Genomic DNA, 16,528 nt, shown 5'->3' on the forward strand with positions numbered 1-16,528 from the left:
GTAAAGGCGCGGCGCTATCACCGCGGAGACCCGGGTTCGATTCCCGGGCAGGGCCACTCCCGGGCAGGTGGGGCTCGTTAGCCCTTAAAGGCAACCCACCTACGTCCTAAGGACCTCGCTGCCACCGTCCAAGCTCGCTTGGCCCCGGCAGATGAACCTTAGGATTAAAGGGTGGGCTCAGTTCCGCGCACACTGTGTCTCACCTAAAAAATCCAATGCGCAGGCTGGAAGGTGGAAAAACCTTCCCTGGATCTTCGCTCGCGAAGACTGGCCATTATTATATTATTTGAAAGATTTTATCCTAATTTTACTGATTAGGATAGATCCTAACCAGTAAATCTTAATTTTTCTGATTTCTCATATTTGCATCAGAATTATGATTATTTAAAGAAAAAAGCTGAATTTAAGTTATATTTTCAAATTTATTTTCAGTTCTTTCCACAGCATTTTTATCAAATATTTGCAGAGTTAATATAGCAATACAAAATGAAAAAAAGTAGATTCAATTCCAGTTATAAATAAATAACTCTTATGTGTGTCTTTAAGGATATGTTTTTAACAATAACAGGCAAAGAAATAACAAAGCATGTTCTTGATTCTCAAAAAAAACTTTCCATGCTGGTAGTTATAGTTATCCACATTCTCATTGAGTGGGCACCCTTAATGCTATTCTCACAGATACACTGCTTTACTTCACAGAATGTAAAATATAAATCAAAAAAGACATTTTGTCTAGTTCCCTACACTTTATAAACATGTATTAGCTTTCAATATGTAAAGAGCTCAGTCACAGTAATGCAAGAAAAATCAAAATTTAGACTTCATTCTGCTCACATGCAAACACAATGTCCATGAGTAATCAACACCCTCTAATATAATCTCTGAAGGACGAGCTATTGTTCCTGGCAAATTATCAGTTAATAAGTGTATGTCATATTTATTACTTTTTCCTTTTTGATTCAGAATAAATAATTATATATAAATTATGTGAAACAGACTAGTTATTAAGCAGATGTGATTATTTTTGTTCCTTATTTTTCAAATTTGACTGGCCACAACCATCTAAGAACTACATTAAAAAGACCTGATACTGCTTTTGCAAACTTTTCTTGACAATTTAAGTCTCTCTACCATGCTAAATTCAAAGAGGTTTTTCCTCTAATTTCATTTTTTAAAGAATTATAGTGGATTACTTCAGACATACTTACCATAAACCTCCAAGGTTATTCCAGTTACAAAACTAGACATATAAACCCTTTACAATAAAGTTTTGGATACTTTTTTTAACATTGTCACTAGATAAATCTAATTGGTTCATATGTCCCAGGTAGAAATTGCAATATTTTTCTGTATAGGTAGACTCCACTGAAAACAATTTATAAGTTAAATTCTGTTTTAACTGGTTCTAGATAGCTCTCTCCACTTCATCTGCACACGATTTTTTGGGAAAGCTGTAAAACACTAACACACTAAGAAAATGTTGCAACCCTATTACATTAAAAGCTCAAAATGATGCAAAAAGGCAGATATTTGTATTCCTTTTTACCACACGAAGAATATCTTGTCCTTGGAAAGGCAATACTTCTACACTTTCTTCTGAAGAAGAAGTTATTAATTCAGGGTTGCTACCTTTAGGTTGTTACATTATAACCCTTCCTCACATAAGGGTTATACTTTTTCAATAAAGGTAATCAATATGTACAGCTTTTAAAAATGCTTTTGCATAACATGGCAGGATAAACTTTGCTCTCACCTGCCATTTTATGTACATGAACATGAGCAACTCTAACATTTCAGTGAATATTTATTTAATGTATTCCATGTAATGTTGCTTGAAAAAATATTCTAATACTCCTCAGTCTTTAATCTTGTCCTTAAAGCATACGATGTTACAATTCCCCTAGAGCAACTTTCATAAATTTAGTGTGCCTTACATATTGTATCAAACCTAAGTCATGCAGAGGGACAGTACTTCAAATGACACTGAAGATTGAATTACTTGGTATACATAAATTGGAACTGATGTATGAAAGCAGCGCCCTTCAAAATGTTGCAATTTAAAATGAAATGATGATGCTTTCATGTGTAAATATGTACTTAATATTGATTTAATTCAAAATTTTCAAGTTAATATAACACCCATAGGCAGGATTGGGGAAGAAGGGTGCTCTACAAAAGGAAAGTCTGCAAGATGAATTAAAGTTCCTTTTCTTCAGGACTTGTCCTAAACTAGATAACGACTGTATCTCCACAGCCTTTTTCACTTGGGAAAATTTGGAAGCAGAAATTAGAACAGTTTTCTAAAATGCAAAATCAAAACCACATTTAGGCCCTTGGAATTAGCTACTACAGTGTTCAGTAGCACACAAAGCTCTGAAAAAGTGTCTGTCCTTCCATAAGACAGAAATCCAGAACTTCTCTTTTTTTCTTCTGCCTTCAAAGCCATCTTTTCAAATAAAGATCACCACCTTACGGTGGAAACTCAGATTCCACTAGCCCATGAAAGATATTCCCCTTCCCTAAACTTTCTGCACAACTGTAAGGAGAAGAGAGAATTTTAACACCACAGACAGCTTATTTCAAGGAAATGGATGACTAATGCTGTTGACATCTTCCATTTTTGAAGCTCACTCTTCCATACTGTTAATATCACCACAGCACGATGTTCTAACACCATTTTTCAGTTAGACACCTTTACTCCAGAGACACTTTCTCATCTCCATCTCCCAGGTAACAGCCTCAAAAAAATCATCCAGCAGATCTGCTATGTCCATGAGATTTGGAAGACAGAAAATATCCCTTTACCTCAGAATATTCTTGATGTCCTTCATGAACTCTCAAGACTTTAATATGACCACATCACAGCAATCCCTTGTCCCTTGCAGTCTGATGAATAAAATGTAAATATGATAAATATGGCTATTCCATTTCAACAGGGGCTTTTTTCACTCTCCATTTGGGTTGTGTTCTACACTTACCCAGTGAATGTACCTTCCACGAAATGTAGCCTAACCTGCTCTCATCTCTCTATTGGTAGACACTGGGACACAACTCAGGGTCTCATTCACATGTTAAACTCTTTCTGATGAAATCATGGAATTGTGGCATGGGGGATAAACTCAGAGCATATGACAGTATGCCATCCAGATACCAAGAGCTCATGACATTAGTAAATACAGATGTGAAACAAGAAATTAAAAAAAAAAAATCAACAATAACACCAGTAATATATTTGGCATTAGAATCTATCTCCCCTCACCTTTTTGAGCTTTGCAGGCAGCACGACATACACGAACATAAAGTATGCAAAGCTTAAGGAAATTCCAAGTGCTGAACAGAAATCCAGCACATTTTAGCAATACAAGAGTCAAAATCTCACCATTTTGGGTTTTTCTTGGTGGGGCTAGGGGGACGGGACAGTAGAGGGAAAGTAGGGAAGGGCATGTTCTACTTTACTAATAGTTTGAGGAATAAGTTCTGGGGGAATAAGTTCAAAGGACTGTCACAAACCTTACTAAGATAGGTCCAACATAGCAATTAAATGTCTTACTGTGCCTTCTTTAGTAAGAGCATGAAGCCACACACTGGAAAGAACCTCAGACTTTCAGAATAAGCCACTGAATACTCGCTGAAGAGGTGGCATGGCAGGGACGTTTAGGAGATGAAACAATCTACTACATTAGCGATCTGTCATCAATAGACCATGTAAAACAAACCTGGTAGGTTTCAAGTACGATGGTCTGTATGGGAGTGACCTGCACCTCACGTATATTGTGTCACACAGCTTTCTCAAAACTCTGCTTTTAAGGTACTATCTCATTTCTTAACTGCTGGCTCTATTATTCTTCATTTAGATGATTGCCATGTCTCAGCTGGTTAGCTCAAAATCAGACTGGTATCATAAGAATCTCTGTGGTAATCTATGGGAAGATGATGCTTTTTCAGTTACTGCATTATGGTTTTAGAAGTCTGAATAGCAAGGAAGAAGAACTAGAACTTTTCACTTATATGAATAAATTTGATATAATAGAGATTATATAATGAGATTATATAGTGAAGTGATTGTTTAGAATACTAACACACTTTTAAAATACTGTTTAACTTCTAATAGGAAGATAAATTACGTTTGTTTTAAGACTGTTATTTGATTAGTATAATTACCTAGTTCAAAGACCTGGCAAAGAAAGAAGCTGAGGTTAAGTGGAGGAGATAATCTAGTCTAAGAGTAGAATAAGGACATAATTCCAAAGGGCAGAGAGGCAAGAATAACTCAAGAAATAAAAAAAAAAAGTAATAAAAAATAGCTAATTGTTACACAATTATGAAAAGATTTATGAAAACACAGAAAACCTAGTACAATCAGTATGAATTTGAAGTTCAGAAAACAACTACTGCTAAATAATTTTTTTTTTCTTTTCCTTCAGGAAGATTTTAAGGAAACACAATGCTTACAATCTTCACACATTCCAAAGATTGGTACTGAAAGTAACCTCTCTGTCTCTGCTGGAAAGAGCAACAAATGGTGGACTTTGAAACATGCAGAAAGTATCAGTGAAATTTTACAGTGGTAAGGGTAGGAAAGAACTAGGACAGATAACCTAGGTCATGCCACCTTTATTAGTAAATAACTGTGAAGAATATCCTAGAGGAATGGTTGTAAAAATCCTCTAGGAAATAAGTTACATCTACCAGGTTGTACCTGACACACTCTCACGTTCCACAAAATGCCTCCAAACACCCTCATTCACAGCCATCATCTGCAGCTCACATGACATGGAATTCTTGGCACTTTGTTAACAAACACAGAGCTAGGACTGTGCTAAAGCAAAGAACACAAACAAGTTATGTACTCACCTTCCCTACTTCAGAAAACTTGTAAAATTACTCAAATTCTTAAAAGGTTTTTCCTAAAGAACTACTGTTTTTTCTCCATTTGCCATATCTGCCTTTATTTCTATTGCACATTTTAAGAGGGTATAAACTGTGACTTATGCTAGGAAATCACTTGCCAGGTGAACAGCTTGGGCAGCTGTGTGACACAGACGTTTTAACATGTCTGAAAAAGCAAGAGCCAGCTCAGAAGTTGTGTATGTGCAGTCACGGTTGATATATCCTTGGCACAGTACAATAAGTTATATCCAGATGATTTCCAGTCATGAAATTCCTTAAAATGACACTGAAGTGTTTTCCTCTTCTATGTCAGAATGAAAACAAAACAAGTAAAATCAAGAGAGAAAACCTAACTGGTAATAGTTTGGGGTGTTTTCTTTTTTTCTTTTTTTTTAATAGGTTATGTCATATTACATAATTTACTTTCATAAATTTAACTTTTTGGCTACTAAGAACTCTTTAACATTGGACATTTAACATCAAAGGGCTGTAGCCAGAAAAACTAAAATATGAAATTAATATGATTTTAGAATTGTTAAAAATCTTTTATTGAAAAAACACACCATAATGTGTAATTAGTTTCTGTTTTCAACTCTTGTTTCAGTCAAACACAAATTATTGAATAAAATATAAATGTACATTAGTAAAACATATAGATTACATAAGAGTACATTTGTTAAATATAACGTCCTGTGAAAAGCTAGAACTCAAAAAAACCCAAAAGACAGTAGTAAAAAAAGCATGTATTCTTCAGTCTCAGAAGTCTGTTCACAAATATGCCACTTATTTATCATGACAAATATTTATTGCAAAGGCTTAGCAAACCTTTCACTTTTAAGTCTCAGCAGCTAAGGCTTGTTAAAGGTCCTTAACAGCCCTCCAGGTGTTATGCTCTCTAGATGTAATATGCTGTGGTGAAATGTATTTCATATTCTTTATTATGAAACTCCAACTCATATTTCATTATTGTCAACATAACATATTAAAAATAAGCTTACTGAAGACAAAGGTATCCCAATTTTCTCTAGTGTTCTGTCAAAAAAGCAAATAACTGCTCTTATGAGTTCCTGCACATGCAAGGAGCACAAGCCTTTCCTTTGAGAGGCAAATTGTAGAAATCACCCTGGAATTTAGAAGCTGTGGTAAAATCAATTGCATTATTTCCCTAGAAGTTTTATATCAGCCAGCTTGGAATTCAGCAGCTTCAAAAAAGACTCAAGAAAAGGTGAGCACAACATATCTTCATTTTTAATATAGAACTTAATTAATATCCAAAGAATTTACCACTTTTAGCCATCAGGAAACTACTATGACAACATTTCCTGGAATAAATTTGTAACTGAATCTTTAAATTTGAGATAAATTTCATTTTATTATGTGTAGTTTCAGAATTCAGTGAGAAGACAACTCACTGGTAGAGTTATCTACCATATTCAGGTAGGCTCAGCATATGCAGTTTCCTTATAAAAACATGCTAAAATACTAAGGCTAAGAATGCCTCTTTCCAAAGTGAAGACCAACCAGAATTACAAAAAACATACTCATGCACCATACTGAGTGCTTCCCTACTGCCATTCATTAGAAAAAAATTTACTCTCTATTTACTGAAAAAAAATATTTTCAAAAATACAGCTGGTATTCTAAAAATACAAAATTAACCAAAAGCATTTTATCAACCCTAATATAGTCTAACTGCAGTGTTTCACAGAAACACAGCTAAGCAAATGCAAAGGTATTAAATCTGACAAGTGCCTTTTCTTTTTTTTTTTTTTTTCAGAATAACCCTTTTACTTTAAAAGGAAACTTTTAATCAAGTTCATTGGAATTTGGATAACTTTCCTTCCTAAGCTTTGCCACAGAGCAGGGACTTCACCTCATTCTCCTATGCTAAGGCAAAACGGCAACACGAAGCAACACCACACACAGAAAAGGCAACATTATTCTGGGATAAAAAATATGTCTTAGCTGGAGAAGATATTAATAAGTATTTCTGCTGAGCAACCAAGTCATTTTAGGAAAAGTATGTTTATTTCTCTATACATCCATAAAATAGAAAATGGCTTATATGAAATAGAATCCTGAACATGATGATGAAGCGAGCAGATTTTCATTAGATTTCAGAAAACCTACTGTAGAGTTGTGTGAGCAATTTATGTTTTCAATAAAAAAAGAAATTATGAAGTAAAATTCCATTAATCTTCAAGTAGAAGAGTTTTATGTTCATGTAATTCCATGCTAAATAAAACCAACCCTTCATTAATTTCATAGATATTGTCTGCCATGTTTACAGATGCTGAACTTAATCAGGTTGTTTTTACTAACTTCTCAATATACTGGTGGGTAAATAGGCTGTAGATAAGCAATAAATCCAGAGAGTTTAGTGAAATCAATCCCCTAATTCTTCCTAGCATTCAATAATAATTAGTATATATATCACTTGTGCTATTTAAGAAGAATGTTTCTTCTTTCATAGCATAAGTTTACTTTACTATCTTACCAGAAATGCTAATCATATTCTTGCACACATACTCCTGCTCTCTGATGACAATGTATAAAATACCATCTCTCTTTTGCCACAGTGGGAAACAGTAGTTCCCTAATACCCCTATAATTTCATAATTATGCCAAAAGCAATTAGGACTCCACAGTACCCATAGGGAAAGAAAAGGAAATATTTTGACAGAGACAGTAGAGACCATAACAAATAAAGCACTGCAATGAACAAGAAATACCTATTGTCTACTCAGTAAAATTTCCAAAGTGATCCTTTGCTAGTTAGTTTGACAAATTTACCTCATAACTGAATGTATGGGAATGGAGGAGTGTTCAGTGTCTGGGATAAATTAAAAGCCAGGTAATTTATTTTGCTGCTGCTATAGAAGTAAAAGTCCAGCAGCAAATTCCAGAAGCAAATTCCAGCAGCAGACTAGTGAGTGGACAAGAGGATCTGAGATAGGTGAGAGTTTCATCCACGAAGAAACAATGAGGTAAACTGAGATTCTTAATAACAGAAAAAATTACTTACACAATCACAATCTTCAGTAACAACTTAGTCATAGCTTCAAAATCAATGACAGTAGGACACAATGCAAACCTGTCTAGTTATGAAAGTATAGCAGCACTTGTAATATAATACTGACACTAATAACAACAACACATGGATGTGGAAGGGGGTGCCCCATGGTCAAATAAGTAAATTAGATTGGAAGGAGAAATATGCTTTATTTTCTCCCATTTAGAATGACGCTCCCTGTCACCCTAAAACCACAATTTGGACTCAACCTAACATTTTAATTGATATTTCTGAGTTATGTATTTTTCAGAAACTTGCAGTAAATAAATAAATGCACAAAAACTTTGCTCTGGATTTTGTGAATCTATTTATAAAGTAGCTTAACTGTTGGATTGCCCTATCAGGCTCTGAGAATGTATATTCAATTCTTTCCTCTGCCTGAAAAACTGAACATAGACCTTGAAGGAAACTGTTCTCACCCTTAGATAATTTCACTGATGATGCAGTAATTGGAATGTGTCATAATATTTAGACCCATGCAACAGATTCAAGTAATTATTCAGATATAAAGAAGCCAAACCATACTGTAAAAGACTTCTTTAAAAAAAAATCACATATTTGATTTGAACTCTACTTCTTATGAACTGCCCTGTGTATTAGGCTGTAAAGTTTAACTTTTTCCTGTTTTCTGGCTCAGTGAATACTTTCACAGGTCACAGCAATTGAAGCAACATGACAGAGGAGTCTGACAGGGACCTTCCCTCTGTCCTCCCTCACATCATTATCTTCATCCCCAGACATGCTTCTACAACTGTGAGGAGCTAGTAAATATTAGTGCTCTTTTTCATTACCATTTTTCATTTTTCATTATGTGCTCTCTGTGTGCTTATAGTTCATTACTTGCTAAAGGGTAAAAGAATAATTGTTTGTAAGCATGATAAGGTAGGAAAGGCAAAATCATGACCTAGATAAAGGGTATGTCAAACACTCAAACCTAGTAACAAGGGCACAAGTTGTAAAGAAACTAGTACTCTGTTCCTCGTTTCCTATTTGCTTTCAAAAATGTTATGTTTTTATACCACTCTGAATGTGTTCTGTCATACACTACTAGGAAGGGTTTATAAGTGAACCTGTCATGTGAGCCCTATAATGAGCCCCTCTCATTATTTCTGCTAGGGATTTTGTTTTTCAGAATATTTTTTTGTTAAAAATGGGCTACTAATTGGCAAAATTCCACACATACACATTTGAGGTCTGCCAGACACGACAGAATGATGTGTTTCTCAGTAATATAGTTTATAGCATATACAGACTTTCAGAACAAGCACAGTGCACATCACAGACACCTGAATTAGGTAATAAAATTTAATCTGTTTATATGCAAATGCAATCCTGTCCATGATATCCAAAAATATACAGATGTACAGGTTTACAAGAGGAACTAATTTGTGGTTAGTGCAGATACAACATGACTTGCCTTCTCAGCACAGCAATATTAAAACACCTGCTGCATGAAGGATGATGCAACCTAAAGTTCAACCAGCAGCCTTACACTGTGAGCAGCTACAGACTGCTTTTGCTGTTAATTTTAAATGGGCTACCACGCTTTGTTTGCACAAACTTTTAATTGCACACGTACCATGCCCCGCAAAATTCCGCAGGTCCTTGAAGCATCGCTACATCTGAATGGTTTCAAAACAACATGTTAGTTTATTAGGGGAATCAAGCTGTTCTGAGCCTCTAAAGGGCACAAGGAAAATGCATGACATCTAGCAGACTATAGTACTGCAGAAGGGCACCTACTGAGAAAGCCAGCAATAACTGAACCATCTTTTTAACAAAGGAAAAAGGCATAAAACAGTCTAATCCTTAATGTTCTGCATATGCTAAACCATCCCCAAAAGCTTGTATGCACTAACATAAGTATAGCTGCAATTGCCAAAATACCATCAAAAAAAAAAAAAAAAGAAACAAAGAAAAAAGCAAGCTGTGGTTGGTATTTTAAATTTGTAAATATGCATGCACTTTACATAAGGATTATTTTCTTTGGGCAGTTCTTCTGAAACTTCATTTTTGCCCTGAAGAGGGAGACTCACAACAAACTAATCTGAAGGTGGAGAACACCATGTTTGAACATACAATGTGTAGATTTGGCTGAAAAATAGCTTAACTACACAATCAGCATTTATAGAGTAGATAACTCAAAATTATTTTTAAGAACAGCCCTGTTAGAAAGACAGTAATTCCAGAAGTAAATATTCTGGAATGTTGTATATATCAGTTATATCTTGACTATATTAAAGGTATGTGAATCATAATACTTCATTAACATAATCCTATCATTTACCATTGTATACTCAGTTCTTGCCATCTTTGAAAAATATTATAATGAATAATTATTTTAAAGCCTTATTTTAAATTTTGGGTACCCTGAATACTGTTTTCCTCTTAATCACCTTTAACAGTTGCTAGAACAAAGGCATTCTTTCATTATCTTCTTTATGTGAGTACTGCAGCATGCTACCACAGATGTTCAGCTCTCAGGAACTGATTTAAAGCTTGGAAGTCCAGGAGGACATGTGCAAGTATCATTACCTTTCAAAGGTATCAGTTCCTCAAAGAACCCACTCAAAAGCATATTTTAAACACAGTGGGAAAGACTCTAAACTGTCAGAGACGTATCATAAGAACAATGATGACAACTTTTAGGCTACAAAATGTCGCCTGTCATTGAAGGCCTGGTTGAAGGATAAATTATTTTTAAAAAGATAATTAAAATAGGCTTTGCCAAAATGAATGTCTGGCCTAAATTCTTTGACTGCACATTTTCAGCATGGTCTCTTCAGAAGTAATGTATCTTTTTGATGTTATGCCTTTCAAGTGCACAGAAATTCAAACACTTGGCAATGGCATAAAAACCTAAATGCGTTCCATAAGACAAACACAATGGAAACTACAATCTTTTGATAAAGGGAATGCCTAGGGCAGCCACACTAAGACAACAGCACATGCAAAACTCCCATGTTGTACAAACAAACATCCTGCATCTGTAGCACTCACAGAGCGCTCTCTGAGACATCACCGCTGGCAGGAACATTAAAAAGCTGTTGCTTAAATGCCAGCTCTGTGCTGAGACTTGCTGCTGGAAAGACAGAGAGGGTGAGGGATGCTGGGAGAGCAGAGGGGGATTTTCAGTTGCAGTGCAAGCCTTGCATTGCAGGGGATCAGATTCCTGAGGATGCCTGGGCTGGTCTAGCAGAAGCTGAGCCAAACATCCTCCCTGTTGCCCACAGGCTACACAGCAAAGAACACAACACAGGGGCAATTGTCCAAGGGCAGTTCACTTCAAGAAGTTACCATGAATTCCATAGTAGATTAGAAAAATTTCCTCTAATTTGAGAGAACATTTCAACAAGTGCAGGAGGCTTCACAGCATTTAATGAGACTGTGAAGCAAACACCTATTAATGGCTAATATGTATTTATGATTTTAGCACTTGATTATATAGGAATATCTAAAGATAAACCTACATGAAAAACAAGCTGCATCCTACTTTCAGTCTTAGCAAACACTTAGCCTTGTTTTACTTCTGGTTCCCATGAGAAAAAAACCCTAGGACCTCTTCTCTTCAAAGACAGAAATACATTTTGGAAAGAACTAAAACCCCATGTCAGTTTAGAAAGGGGCAAGCCCCTGTCACTACATCTGCTCTGCACAGATTTTACTGTTTGGGTTTTGATTTGTTTTCGTTTTTTCCCCTGTGGTACAAGGCAGCATTAAAAGGATTCATCATGAGGAATCACTGATTTTCACTGTAAGGACTAAATGTGATTTTTCTTAAATACATCTGGAGGAAAAAAAAATCATGAACAAATTTCAGGATCATTAGCTTTTTGTAAGAGCATAATGAGTAATTTTGATAGAAATTATAAAAAGAATATATAAAAGCTATCCTAGAAATCATTATGTTCCATTACAGTCATACTTACAATGTAATTTGAACTGGAAAAAATAGCAAAAAGGTAAATAAACACATATATACCTACATAACGTGTAGGTGTGTGTGTACATAGAGATTATGGTGTGTATAGCAAGGTAATATTTTCTAGTATGTTTAAAAGGAATAATTTTCACTGACTGACAGCAAGACAACAAAGTTTGATGTGCTTGTGTTTATCACTAGAGACTTTTTCCTAACCCTATTCAGCTATGGACAACCTCATACTTGTTTCGGCTGATGTTGATCCAAGTTTTCATATTCATTTTTTTTACATCTCAGGTCCACTATTTTCTGTTACAGTCACAGTAGCCCCTGGAATTCTCCACCCTGAGATGCACTTCTTCAGTGTGTGATGCCTCTGGTGAAAAGCAAGGGTTTTGCATTCTACTACGAAAAGTCATACAATAATTAATTTTTATGTAAAAGTACCATAAAAAATAGAGCTGTAAAAGAAAACTGGGTAGAATGGAGTTAAGACTCTGCTAGTTCCTCTTTGAAATAAGTTCAGAAGAAGACTATCACATATGTGTTAGATCAGATCTTGTAACATTCCATCTCTATTTAGTTGTTTTCAGCAGGTACTTCTCCCAGTTGCAGCCATTATAGATGTCTCATACAAATGAATCGTTGTGATGACAAATAATGGTTTTTCACAATGACTACAAGCATTTGCTTGATTTAAAGGTGAGATCAAAGCTTGCTCTTCCTAGGATGTGGACACTTTAAGGGTTTATCTTCTGTACTGAAGAAGTAATTCTATTGTTACACGATACTGTATTAGGGAAGAGTCATTTCACATTTAAGTCCACTAAGGAAAGCAATCCTAACGATGCCCTAAACATTGCTAAGCAGTCATGCAGCTTGAGTTAGCCTAGTATACTAGAAACATGTAGGTTACAATAAGTCAAAGATATAACTCTACAGTAGCACAAAAATGCCAAAAGATGGCAACTGAAAGACACGATGCAGCCATATAAGAATAAGCTGTGTAGGTTGCTCCAATTACCAGTGAAATTCTCTGTGTAGGAGTGATTGTATCCATGTAAATTAGTGCACAGCAAAAAAGGAGCTGATCTGGGGCTGATGACCTGGCCCCTCTCAACACGTTGCTAGACTAATGTCTCATTGTATAAATTTATTGTATTTTAATGTACTAAACATGTTCGAAAAACATTTTAAATGTACAAATCGAGCAGCCATTCTCACATTATTATTATTGGGGATGTAAAACAAGTAAAAGGATTATCAGTAATAGTAATAGTAAACTGTGAATTTACATTGGCTTTTCTACCTAAGAGCAATGCCCTCAATTCATATTGGTGACAGAGACAGTACTGAGACATCCACTCACTTAAGCTTTTTTCTTACTTAACTTTCTATTTTCAGTTACTTTCAATTAAAGCCTTCACTAGTTTTGGACTGATTATTCCTTAATTTGCAAAAACCTCGTAAGAAAAAATGTTTAATTTACACAATAGAAGCATAACTAAATTCATGAATATTTGCAAGCTTTCAGTAGAGATTCAAAGATTCTCTCCAGTATTTCCATGTACTTGGCATCACTCCTTATATTTGTTTTATGAGTAATTTTTCTTAATATATTGAGATCTATAATTCTCATCTCCATTGCATTGTCTGCATATATGACCTTAATTTAATATTTGTTAAAACCCTTCTTCTGTAAACTTGCATGAGTTTTAATGTCAAGCAACTTCCATGTTGCTGTACATGAAAACTCAGATAAAAAAGCTCTTTGTAGAAGGTGAATGCAGGAAAATATTCTGGGACCTTGAAAACAGTGAAAGCTAAATACTGATTATTTCATTTCTTTTTAACTGGCTTCTTATGGACTTCCTCCTATTTCTAGCTCTTCTTGCACAAGAATTTAAAAAAAAAGTATGTCCAACACAATTTAATGTTCCCATTAAATACACTAAATCAAAGAACTGAATCTGTACTGTCCTCACAAAACTCTTTCTTTATAAATGTAGTTTACTTTTATTTTTCCTTTGGTTTTCAAAATCCTCTATTTAATATTTCTAGACTTCTTCTCCTATATTTTTCAAGCACTGACTTGCCTTTTGCTTTTTTAATTATAAATTATCTGCTGCAACAGTCTTATCTATATCATAAGCAAAGGGAAAACCTTAGACCTTTGGTCACCTTGTTTTCTTTTTTATTTTCTGTCACCTTATTAAAACAACACTTAGTCATGTGCTGCTACATTACTCTCCTTCATTTCTATTCTAAACTCACATTGTATTATCAACCGTTTGCACAAAAATAACATTTTTGAAGATCTGGTTTTATACAAGAGCTGCATAATCACAGAAGAAACTTTATTATCTTTTGTTAGTTTTAACTACAGATGTTAAAAAGCAGCGAACTGCAGACCACAAAGAAACTACACCCGTAATTTGAACTGTATAAAAAAATGTGTTTCAAAATTCACATGAAATATTTAGCAAAGAGGAGTGTGGTAACAAATCTGGTAGATCAGAGAGACAACACATATTAATTCATAGGGCTCTGGCTTGTGAGGAAGAAAAGGGTGTGTTTTTTAAATAGTTCCCAATATTAAGGTACTGGTATGGTCAGGGAGAGTCACTTCACTTCCCTGGTCTTCTGCCTTCTTCCTGCCTCTGTCACGTCTACACGGATTGTAAATTCTTGGCATGGCTTCATATCAGAGAGGGGATAATAAACTCTGAGTATCTATGTAGTATTAAATACAGATATTAATAGACTATTAAAGAACAGACTTTCTGATATCCACAAGGAATTAACTCAAATTCTTATTTATTGATAACAAAATTAGCTTCTAATTCCTTTTAGAGCTAGATCAAGTCTAGTTTTAATCTATTTAGAAAATACAATTATAAAGCAGACAAATAGATCTACAATTGCAAGCTCTTATCAATTTCCTAAAGTCTAAATATTGGCTAAAACAACTCCTTTTTCAGGTTAAAACTTTTCTTGATAGCTTTGCTTGCGAGAAATATGCTTTAGTCACTTAACACTATACTTGATAATTTAAATACATACCAAATTAGATATTAAAGGCACAAAAAGCACAGTTCTATAGGCAAAGTTTTACTTGCAACTATAAATAAGAAAGTGGAAAGAAAAAAAGAAAGCAAAGACAAAACCTACCTTTGTCTAGTTGGTGTGCACATTTGCAATCACAAAAGTATTTCCCTGGAACATTTAAAATCCCAGAAGTAACGCAGGAACTATTTAGAATAAACTAGTTTGTGACAATCTCAAACCAACCAGGTATATTTTCTCTTGATTTTACTGGAACTGGTCAAAAGATCATCATCTATGACTGACAGTTAAAAGGAAGTTTTTTCTACAGTGGAATGAAGTGGAGCAATACGAATTTCAGAAATGTTCTGCTTTGACATCAGCACTATTTATATTATTGGACAGTTACAAAGAAAGCATTAAAAAAATTCTCTTCTCCAACAACATGCAACAGTGCGTGACATTGTCAAAATGAAAATAAAAAGAGGAAAAGAAAAAACAAGCTCAGCTTAATATTTCATAAAAATGCTTCAGAAAACATAAGAGGAGAATTTCATATATTTCTGGAATAAACATTTGACTTAACACTGTCTTTAGGCATGTGGGCTGGCATAATAAATATTCATTTAATTTAAAACAAATTATGACATAATTTTATAAAAATTGACAATGAATTTATCCATAATAATAAACATACCATTGTTTGCTGCATCAAGAGTTTGTGGTGTCTCTGTTGGCAATTTCTGAAGGGTCTGTTCACCATCTGTCTTCTCTGGTGAGCTGTTGCATTGAGACTGCTGTTGGTCTTCATCTTCAGCAACAAATGAAATTACTCCTAAAACAAATAGATACCAGGTGTTATATTATGCAGGCATTAGCTTTAAAAAAACAGACTGCCAGACATGTACAAGTATTTCCTCAGTTCAAAACTAATAAAAAAATGAAGTAAAACTTCCACTCCAGGTGTCAGCCATCCAATTATAATTTAAGGTATTTAAAAATACATCTTGAGTGAGTATAAGAAAATTAGCCATTTTTCCTCTCGAAAGTGCTTTTCTACTTATCTGAACAGATCCATAATGAGTACCTGGAAAAAATCAGTAATAAGAAATACAAGCAAATCCACTTCATAAAAATTATAAAATATGGTGGTCAATAACATTACTTTTTTCCCAGCTCAAATTTCTATGCACAGTCTTCATTCTTTCTGGTTTTTTTGTTTTGTTTTGTTTTTTAATCAGAGTGTCTCATTCTAATGCTAAAAGACAATTAATGGAATAGGTAGAATATTCCTGTGAATCTGGTTTTGCATTGTATGTTAAGTTGTAACCAAGTATTTCAGGAAAACAAAACACAGAGTGACTATAAAACCAGGATTTTCAAGTTGCCACTTGTTTAAAGTGTCTCACTAAAAGCTTGGGAAAACTGTTAATAATGGAACTTTTAAACAGACAATCAATATGAGAGTCAAAGAACAACTGGATTTGAAAACACCCACATCTGTTGGTGGTTTTTGTTTCTCCAGCTTTGAGTGGGATGGATGTGTGGCAACAGACCACACGGCAGAGAGGATGTGCTGTGCTCCCTGAGAAGCTGAA

At 34.6% G+C, this 16,528-nt stretch overlaps 1 protein-coding gene across 1 annotated transcript in view; it reads right to left on the reverse strand.

Moving 5' to 3' along the window:
* Positions 1-16,528, reverse strand: part of CFAP47 (cilia and flagella associated protein 47) — a 271,615-nt gene that overhangs the window by 110,282 nt on the left and 144,805 nt on the right. The window contains 1 exon segment of the mRNA XM_050332181.1: positions 15,628-15,765. Within this exon segment, the coding sequence (XP_050188138.1) occupies positions 15,628-15,765 (138 nt within the window).

The sequence above is a fragment of the Myiozetetes cayanensis genome, unplaced genomic scaffold (genome assembly GCF_022539395.1).
Source record: "Myiozetetes cayanensis isolate MyiCay16 unplaced genomic scaffold, myiCay2020 scf5-8, whole genome shotgun sequence".
In the NCBI taxonomy this organism is placed as follows: domain Eukaryota; kingdom Metazoa; phylum Chordata; class Aves; order Passeriformes; family Tyrannidae; genus Myiozetetes; species Myiozetetes cayanensis.